The 9,498-nt window shown below is 46.7% G+C and overlaps 1 protein-coding gene across 1 annotated transcript in view; it reads right to left on the bottom strand.

Moving 5' to 3' along the window:
* COL9A3 (collagen type IX alpha 3 chain) overlaps window positions 1-9,213 on the bottom strand; it is a 33,733-nt gene extending 24,520 nt beyond the window's left edge. The window contains 7 exon segments of the mRNA XM_053958941.1: window positions 2,392-2,445; window positions 2,703-2,774; window positions 3,354-3,389; window positions 7,701-7,778; window positions 8,920-9,042; window positions 9,044-9,163; window positions 9,166-9,213. Coding sequence (XP_053814916.1) covers window positions 2,392-2,445; window positions 2,703-2,774; window positions 3,354-3,389; window positions 7,701-7,778; window positions 8,920-9,042; window positions 9,044-9,163; window positions 9,166-9,213 — 531 coding nt within the window.
* Window positions 9,214-9,498: the final 285 nt, after the last annotated feature.

A 9,498-nucleotide genomic window follows, 5' to 3' on the forward strand; every position in this document is an offset into this window, starting at 1 on the left:
CCTGACTTGCACCCTCAGTCTGAAAGCAGCTGCATCGCCCCTTTCTGCTTTGTCCAACAGAAAGATGGCAGAGCACCCAAAATGCCAAACATTGGCGCTTTACACTCCCTAATTTTGATACATTGCAGGGTGTAAGGTGGAGAATGCAGCAGAATGAACATTCCTGGTAAGGTAAGAGATCAGGAAGTCCCTGAATGAGCTGATGCTACTGCATTAAGGCAAAGGAAAGACTCTAATTTACATCTCAATTTTAATCACATTGTCTCACTCGACTCATTCTCCCGGTAACAATGTTCTTTCTCTTTTGATTAGAAAACACTATCACCATAATTTTTCATTTTGTAGTAATTTACTCTGTGAATAGACAGCTATGGAGCGTAGAAAGCACTTGATTATTATGGCATTCATAAATAGAAGTGAATAACTACGTTTTCTCTGCAACAAACTTCAAAATAGCCTTAGAGAACTTTCCAATGAAGGACACCAGTATCTAACATGGAGGTCAGGACCCAGCTCAACCCCATCTAAAAATAAAGGGGTTTTAAAATTCAAAAAAACAAGTAGACTTGATCTAATCAGTCTTTAAGCAGAAGCAGGAGAAAAGCTAATGGATACAGGAGATAGCTAAGATAAAAATATTTTCAGAAATGTTTGGCAATAAATTATTACTGAAAACTGGCTTCCATAAGCCCACTTCCCTATGCTAAACAGCTTTACTCTCAGACACTCCAGTTCAAAAAATTAAGCTTATTTAGAAGAAATCAGAGTGTTAAGCATGAATTCAAACCCACAGCAATAAGTAAACAGCTTATTTCAGTAAGTCCTGCAAGACTGAGATATGTTCTACAAGACAGGGAGAAAAAAAGCCAGGCTAACAATGCTGTCCATTTAGAGTGCTAAAGCTTTCTGAGGTCTTCCCTTTCCCCAGGTTCTTACCAGACCAATTAAAACAATTTCTCAGATGGACCACTGACCTTGAAAAGCTCCCATAAATGATGAGGGGTCCCAGGTCTGCCCCATGCTGCCAGACTGAGTGAAATGAGAGAGCCCAGCAAACCCGAGCATGCAGCGAGGGCAGCTCTGTCTGGGGCTGCTGCCCGGCAGCCAGAGAGGAATTTCTGTGCCCAAAAATTATCTGCTCAATTACCCTGCAAGGCAGGAGCTGTGTGCTAACGTGGGCATGGGCAAGCACTGCCACCCAGCCCAAAACAGGGCACAGAACTGCTCACAGCATTCCACAGGTGATCCTGAGCTTTCCTTCTTTAAAAATCAGGGATCTGTTCCCAGATGCTGCTGGGCTCTTGCCACAGAATGTCTGAGAGTGGCCAGGATTTTGCAGGCCTGGATCTCTGGGGACAAAGATGAGCACAAGGGACAGAAAAGGAGTGGGGTTTAGGGTGGTGGTGATGGACAGAGGCTTGGGGCTGTGACCAGGATGTTTGGGTCCTGCCACTCAACTTTGCCAGTGGCCACACAAACCTTGCCTGTTACATGGCAAAGGAAGAAGAGCATATCACAAATACATGGTTGTACTGCTCATCCCCTTAAATAACTCTCAGATTTTTTTAGATTTGAGTAAGTCCTTGGGCCAACAAGTGGATTATTGGGATATACTGAACAGGTTACAAAACTCCAACCCATCACTGCAGCCCTGAGTCCCAGAGGCCAGCAAGCCAGCTGTGGACACAAGCCTTATATTGCCATCTGGGAGACAGGGGATTGCAAGCACTGCAGCACAATCTGTGCTGAGTGGCTCATTAAGGATTATTCCTTAATGTCACAGGAAGGCCTAAGAGGGGGTGATGACTGTGGCTGATCTGAAGGACATCTGTATCATCTCTGGCAGTTGTTTCTCTGTCCCTGTGGTGCCCCTCAGCAGAGCTAGAACATGCAGAAAGCACAAAAAACTTATTTCTTGCTAGGCTGGCTGGGGAACACTATGGCAACTAATAATGCAACCATATGGACAGTTCCAGAAATAATAAAAGGCAAAAGTTCAAACAATTAATACACAGTAGCATTAATTACAAACAACACAGATCTGCCAACTCGGACTGCAAGTAAAGGCCAAAACAACTTCACTTTGATAAACTTCACCACTGAATCTGTTGACTGCTTCAAGAAACTTTTTGGATACTTGAAATATCCCCAGTACAGCCACCACTGAGGCAACCCAAGCAGGTACAAAGCCATGTGGAAGAAAGGTGGTGTTCATGTCCTGCCTAATGGAAAGCCACCTGGGGCTGCATTTCAAGGGTCCAACTATTCTGCAAGGGTTTACATCAGAACCAACACTTGAATATCACCAATTTACAGCAGAATGTGAAAATCATCCCTACCATCAGTGACAATGACCATTTAAAGGGACTCAGGATCTAATGAGGTACTCACACGGTCTCCTGGAGGCCCATTTGGGCCAGGTGGGCCATCAGTTCCTGTTAAACCCTGTAAAAAAAAACCCCAAAAGATCAACAGAGTGCCATCCTGTCAGCAACACATCTCAAAATTGTTCTCATATTCCTTAATTCAGCCTCGAGTTGCTTCTCCTTCAATTTCTCCTGATATGCAAGACACAGGTGTAGGTCCAGGGCTCCCATTCCTTCTCCAGTAGGCACAGAGAAGGTTGATGAGACACATCAATAAAACACTCCTGCCTAGGTGAAAGGTTTAAAAAACCTGAGAGAAGATGCCACAATACTCACATCCACTCCAGGCAGGCCAGGCAATCCAGCTTCACCTGCAGCTCCAGGCTTCCCTGGTGCACCTTTCGGCCCCTACATGAGGTAAACAGTCAATTATGATAACAAATCAACAAGAGAAACACGGCAAGGATGCAAGGATTTGTTGATGTGTTAATCTTACACCGTGCAACGTGGGAGAATCCCATGAGGAGAGGTGAATCTTGCTATGAATCCATATCCAAATCCTAAATTTCAGTGCTTTGGCTCATTCCCACATGCTCACAAGCTGTTCTTAGCAGGGGTAGGAAGGGATGCAGTAAGTGGCCAAGGCAAAGGGTACAGTTTTGAGCACCCCTTGGCAGGCTGAGGGGCTGAAGCAGACTCAGAGCAGTGCCAAAAATAACCACGTAATGTGGCTTGGTGCCATGACACCTGTCACCATACAGGTGATGCACAAGCTTTATCTCATTTATCCATTAATTTAACTTTCATTCTACTTCACTGATAGCAATGAAGCAGGAGAATGTGTTTGTCCCCTGGGGCAGTGCTGAGCATCCCCACTCCTGGGAATTCCGTGGCAGATGAAGAGGAAAGTGAGGCTGGGAGTGCCAGCTCATGTCCTGTGTCCTCTTGAAAGGCTGGACAAGTCAATACCAAGCAGGAAATACTTACTGGTGGGCCTGGCAAACCAGGAGGGCCTGGCTCTCCCTAGAGGAAAGAGAAGAAAGAGTTAATGCTGAACCTTTGTTGACTTTTTCCAACACAGGTGTTCCCAAGTGCACTCAAACCTCTCCTCATGCCCACTCCAAGATTTACCTGGCTCAGCCTCATGAGCTGATGCTCTAAACCAGGCTACCCCCTAAGCAGGATGAGCCTGGATAGCCTTCTCCAACATCTACATTAACAGATCTGGGGAAATCCACATCCCCAGCCTCCCAGAGAGAGCCACTGCTCCTGAACAGCGCCCCCAGAACTTTCAACTTCTTCCAGACACAGTTAGAATTTATTTGCACTTGGGATTGGCTGCAAGTGGGGCAGAGAGGAAGCTGGATGAGTGTCACAGCTTCCAAACGTCTTCCTGGTGAAACAGAGGGATACAGGGATAAACTCCAGCTTTCCAGGGCACAGTATGGAGCTGTGGTACTGCCAGGAGCTGGGGATTAGCACAAAGTGAAGAATGAACAAACTGTCCACAATGATTTTCTTCGTATGACTAAACTTGGACAGGGAAAGCAAACAAGCACAGCCCCCAGCTGATTCCCACCTAATCCAATTGCACAATCTGGATTAAACACAATTTTCATACAATATTTCAAAAGCACTCTATTTTTTTCTCTATTGTAATATAAAGAAACTTTTAAGAACAGCATTAAAGGTGTTTGTGAGACAACATTTTGGAAGTCTTTAATCACTTCCTCCAGCTCAGCCAATTGTAATGCCATTCATAAGTCTGTGTGAGGACTCCAGACAAAAATTTGTATTTTTGTTATTATTTATATTATTGTTAGGCCCCCAAAAGAAGCAAACATTTGTGAACATCAGGAGCTTGACTGGAGCTTGGCTTCCAACTCATCCCACAGAAAAACACTTTGTGTCCCAGTCCAGAGCTTACCCTGCCCTCCTGGCTTTAGGGTAAGTGCACTGAATATTGTGAGAGGTACTGTGGGTGAGCAGAAGGGAAGGGGCAACCCTGGAAGGAGAAAATCACAGTGGAAGAAGGGTGGTTATTGACAGAGCAAGGCTGGAAATAACACCATCCCACCAGGGGCTGGTAAGTAGGAGGCAGGAGGTGTGTGCAGGGCTGTGGGATTTGCAGCATGTTTCTATATTTACTGGGAAGGCTGTGGCCAAATCCCTCCAGCCTGGAGCTGCTCAGGATTTATGTCCTGCACCACTGACTGACCAGAGGGTCCCTGAACAGAGGCATCTTTATGCTCTGACTTGCTGAAGCAACTCCTTCAGTAGCCTTTGCCCACAGCTTTTCCATAAATAGTTATCATGGCATGGCTGGGGAATGAAAGGAAATGAAAGGAGCAGTTCTTTGGAAATGAAAAGGCAGCTGGAAATGGCTGTAGGGGTGGTTTGCTCCTGGGATTGCCAGCCCCTTGCATTTTTCCTTGCCTCTGTGGTGGGAATCTACACATGGAGGTCACAGCACCAGCAAAGGCTGCTGGGGACCACCTCAAACCTTGATCCTGCCCTGGTGGACCCCTGCAGGACTCTGCAGGAGCACCAGAACTTCAGAGAGCTGATTCCAAAGCCTAATCAGGGTATGAACCCCCAATGCCAGGTCACTGGGAATTACAGCAAGGGCTGTCAGCAAAAGGAAATGCTCTCCTGGTGCTATGTGACAGAGCTATGTGCAAGTTTACTCTTTCTCAGCTAGTCAAGCCAGGAGACAGAAAGCAGGGAAAAAAAAAAAAAGCTTGATTTTTGAAAAGTGACAATTGCTTATTAGCAATTTAGGGAATTACATCTCCAGAAATAATTCACAGGAACTTGTCACTAGTTCTTTCCATCAAAACATGCTGTTTCTAGTCTTGGGAGAGAGATTTTGCTTGTTACTGGGTATGAAACAAGAAGCTTCTTAAAGGCTTTAATTATAAAATATTTCAGAGGGACTAAATGTTGCAGCTCCCCCTGAAAGGCAGGGATGAAAGCTGGACCTTTGAGAAATGGTGCTGATGGAGTTCATCCAAGGAGATATCCTGAATAATTCAGCTGCATGCTCTGCACCTCTCAGTGCTCACAGCTGATGGTAAGAGACTGCTGAACACCTCAGCAGCACTCACCCAGCTCCAAGACATCCAGCAGCACTTCCACACCACTTTCATCCAAAGTCACCTGTCACGATGACCTGGCTGGAGTTGCTTATGGAGTTCAGGAATACAGGGCAGAAAATATTCAATTGCAATTTAAAAAAACAGTCTCTGCACAAAAAGAAAAATAAAATAATGGTTTCAATCTGCAGTGGCATAATTGATACTGCCACTCAGGATTCACATGACCCTCCCCATGCAGCACTAGGAAAATGTAGAGCAGTGCTGAATTTTTTATACCATCATTTTTTGGAGTGTACTGACACAAAAAGCGCAGCACACAGGGAGGCTGTGTGACTCTGCTCAACACCAGCCACAGCCCAGCATCTCCTCCTGTGCAATTCCTGAAAGGACTCAATTTCCTGTTGAAGAGCAGGAGCCATCCTGGAGCCTGCCCCTGGACAGCCAGACAGGCTCACCTGAACAGGGCACCTGACACCCTCTATCCATATGAGGGATGGGCTTTAAGTCTGTTCAAATTAGAGACTATTTCTGTGTAGCCAAAACTCCAGACTGAAGTTGGGACTGCAAGACTTTGCACCTTAAACACTTCACTCAGCCATTTGATTTATTAGGACTAAGTTCTTCATGTTAATTAGATGTTGTTATTTGATCCTGTCCCATGGGGAGCCTTCCAAAGATTTTAGCTGTGGATAAAGGGGTGTAGGTCCACATGACTGACACCTCCCTGGGCTCCTGTTTCCAAGAGCAATCAGAAGCCATGCTGGTGCTGTTCCAGAGTTAAATATCCTGTAGAAAGCAGGAACTGAACAACTATGGGGTTTCTTTCCCCTTTCCTCTCTGCAGAAGTTGAAACTCGAAGTCTGAAGGGCTGAAACTCTTCTTTTTGCTTCCACAGTGGATCACAGCCTTTCCCAAAGCGTGCTGGCCACAGCAATGCCCTGCTGCAGGGACTCCACTGCTGCAAATGGGAACCAGTGTCCTTTGCCCTCTTCTGGGGTGTCCCCTGAAGCCTTTTGTGACGCCACAAAAAACATCATGAAAAACAGTTGGAAGCTGCTGAGGTGCCAGCTCTGAACATCTCTCTCTGAACCACAAAACCAGAGGGAGATTCCCAGGAATACAGACTCCTTTAGCCAAAAGGACACTCAGAGGGAGCAGCTGGAAATCAATGAGGTTCTCTCTTCAGCCCAGCCTGGCTCAGGGAGCTGCAGGGAAAGCTCCCCACTGCAGGCACAAACACTCCTTGTTCACCGTGTACCAGGGAACTCATACCTTTTTTTTTTTTTAACCTTCTTATTCAAAAGAAAATGACCTGTATGGAATGAATAGATTATTTCAAGGTTGCTTAAGGGCCCAATTCCAATAAATGTACTTCAGACGAATTTTAAAAACCCCTGCACTATTCCTTAGGCAGCTCAGAGAGACAAGAGCTGCTCAAAATGGAAATCGAAGCAGGAACCAGACTTTTGCATTTGATGTGGTTTTGCTGAAGGTCCATCTGATGCTCATTTTATCCACTGCCAACTACAGGACACAATTCAGTCCTTATCCAACAGATGCACAGAAGCAATATTTTTCATTTCTATGGAAACACCAATTAAAAGTAACAGAACAAGATTTTTCTCCTCCATTAAGTCCTGGGTTATGTAGTCTTCTCCCTTTGCAGGAGGTGTAAGGAGCTGCCTGCTGAAACAAAGGCTCTTCATTATATTTGCCTTTTGGGCCACTACAAACTCATGTCTGGCAACACGAGAGCCAGATCCCGACACATCATGTGCCAAAGTGAGGGATAACCGTGATGACAATATTGAAATAAAACTGGTAAGACAAAAGCAGTGCCCAGTGCTGCGTATTTGAGTCTCTTGTAGCCTCTCTAGAAATGCAGATGCTCTGAAGCATCCCATAAATCTGTCTTTGAACTGCTGAACGTGCACTGACCCCACACACATCATACCCCTGCACTCAACCTTGCACAAAAAGAGAAATATTCTACTTTGCAAGCAGGGTCACAAACCCTGAGCTCTCCCTGGGGACAGGGGATTGATCCTGCAAAGAACCTGCTCAGCACCTCACCGGCTGCTCAGCCTCCTGCAGAACGAGGACAGCGATTTTCCAGGTCCTTCCCCAGGGATGTCCAGGGGCTGTGGATCTGGAGAGCAAGAGCAGCTTCTCCGCCCATGGGCTCTGCCCCTGCCCCACCCCTGGCCCGAGCCAGCCCCTGCCCTGTGCCACTCACATCAATGCCGTCCTTGCCAGATGGTCCAGGGGGTCCTTGTGGTCCAGGAGGGCCTTGGGGTCCAATTCTTGGAAGGGACTGGGGAAAAGTGAGAGACAAGAGCTTGTTTTTCCATCAGAAGGAACATATGGGCTAGATCAGAAATCAATGGCCAAGTCCTTCACAGCTTAACCCTAAATCTGCACCCCCTGCCAGCCTGGGTGGGCTCAGAATTGCTCCAGAGCAGGGCAAGGCTCTTTGGAAAACTCCTTTGACTGAGCACATCTCCAGCTCCTTTTACTGGTGGCCTATACTGGGAATGCAAACTGGACACTGGGCAGCAAAGGGGTTTTGTTGTATAGGAAACTGTTCTGACTACAGGCCTGTTCTGGGTTGGGCAGAGGAGGAAACGCAAAGCCCGTGGAAAAGGTGCAAAGTGCTCGTTAGAAATAATTAATTTATAGCCCCAGTCTAATGGGGTGATGGCAAAGCCAGGGAGACACCAAAGAAGACAGGAGGAGAAAGGGAAAGTCTGAGCAGGGTGCCACTTGAAAATCTGGGATTTTGGAAAGGTCTGAGGTGGAGGGAAGGAGAGAAAGGTCCAATAAATGACTTCTGTATGGAGAGGGCTCCAGAGAGCAACTTACTCTAGTTCAGGGAACAAAGGTTTCATTGTAGAAGCAGCTCTGCTCACAGCAGAGTTCTGAATTCCCAAGCCAGACTGTGAAAATTCCTCACTAACAATGAAAAACTCACAGAGGAGTCACTTTCCCTGACAATAATAATATTAACACCAGACAGGGAAGTTTAATACAGCTTCATGTCTCAAGTGAGCAAGGGTTAAACATGCTGTAAGTGTAAAATTTGAAAATTGATTGAGGGACTAAGTAAGAAATTCTGATTCAGATAAAGACCCAGATCAGATCAGATTCGCTGGAAATCTGTTACTTCGTTGTAAAAGCAAACTGTTTCCCTTGCATCAACAGATCTTCCCTTTCCAAGGCTTTCCCTCTCATAATTGCAGTCCTGAATGGGAAAACACCACTTCTACAGAAACAGAAAGCTGCAGTTTTTACACCCACCCACACAGGTACAAACCCAGGCACACATTCGTAATAACCATCAGAATAATAACCTGCCTACTGCCACGTTTCACCCCACAGGTACAACACACAAAGATCACTCTTTTTTACCCTTACAGGTTTTTCCTGGAGCATGAGACACAAATGAGGTTTCTCACCTGAGCTGATGCTGTGGCCAAGAGCTGACACAGGGAGAGGAGCCCAAGAGCAGAGATTCCAGCCATGGTGCCCAGGCTCTGCCTCTCTCCCTTTCCTCCGGGGTGGCCAAACCCTTTCTCCTCCAGGGTCCAGCAGATCCCTCCTCCTCCTCGGGGCTCTCAGCTTACAGAGCAGACACTCCTCGCCTCCAGATAAACCTGTGGCTCCAGCTGGAGCAAGGCAAGAGGGGCCGAGCTTGGAGGAGAGGAGGTGGGAGAAGGAGGGGGAGCAGCAGGCAGCAGAGCAGCTCTCATTCATGCCCTGCTGGGCAGCCCCAGCCTCCTGCTCCAGGAGCCTGTGGAAGGGCTGGACTGCGAGATGGGGCACAGGAGCAAAACTGAGTTACTCCAGCTGCAATTACAAAGCTGTTCCTTAGGTATCACCTAGGATATTTCCCAAAGCCCATCACCACCTCTGTGCTGGAGAGGTAAAAAGCAACACAAGGTGAGTTTTTCAGTGCCTGAGGCCACCTAACTCCAGCAGGGACATTACTGTAACAGTGCAGGGTGGCTACAGAGAAATGCACTTACTGCTTAGTG

Source organism: Vidua chalybeata, chromosome 17 (assembly GCF_026979565.1).
Source record: "Vidua chalybeata isolate OUT-0048 chromosome 17, bVidCha1 merged haplotype, whole genome shotgun sequence".
NCBI classification, from domain to species: Eukaryota; Metazoa; Chordata; class Aves; order Passeriformes; family Viduidae; genus Vidua; species Vidua chalybeata.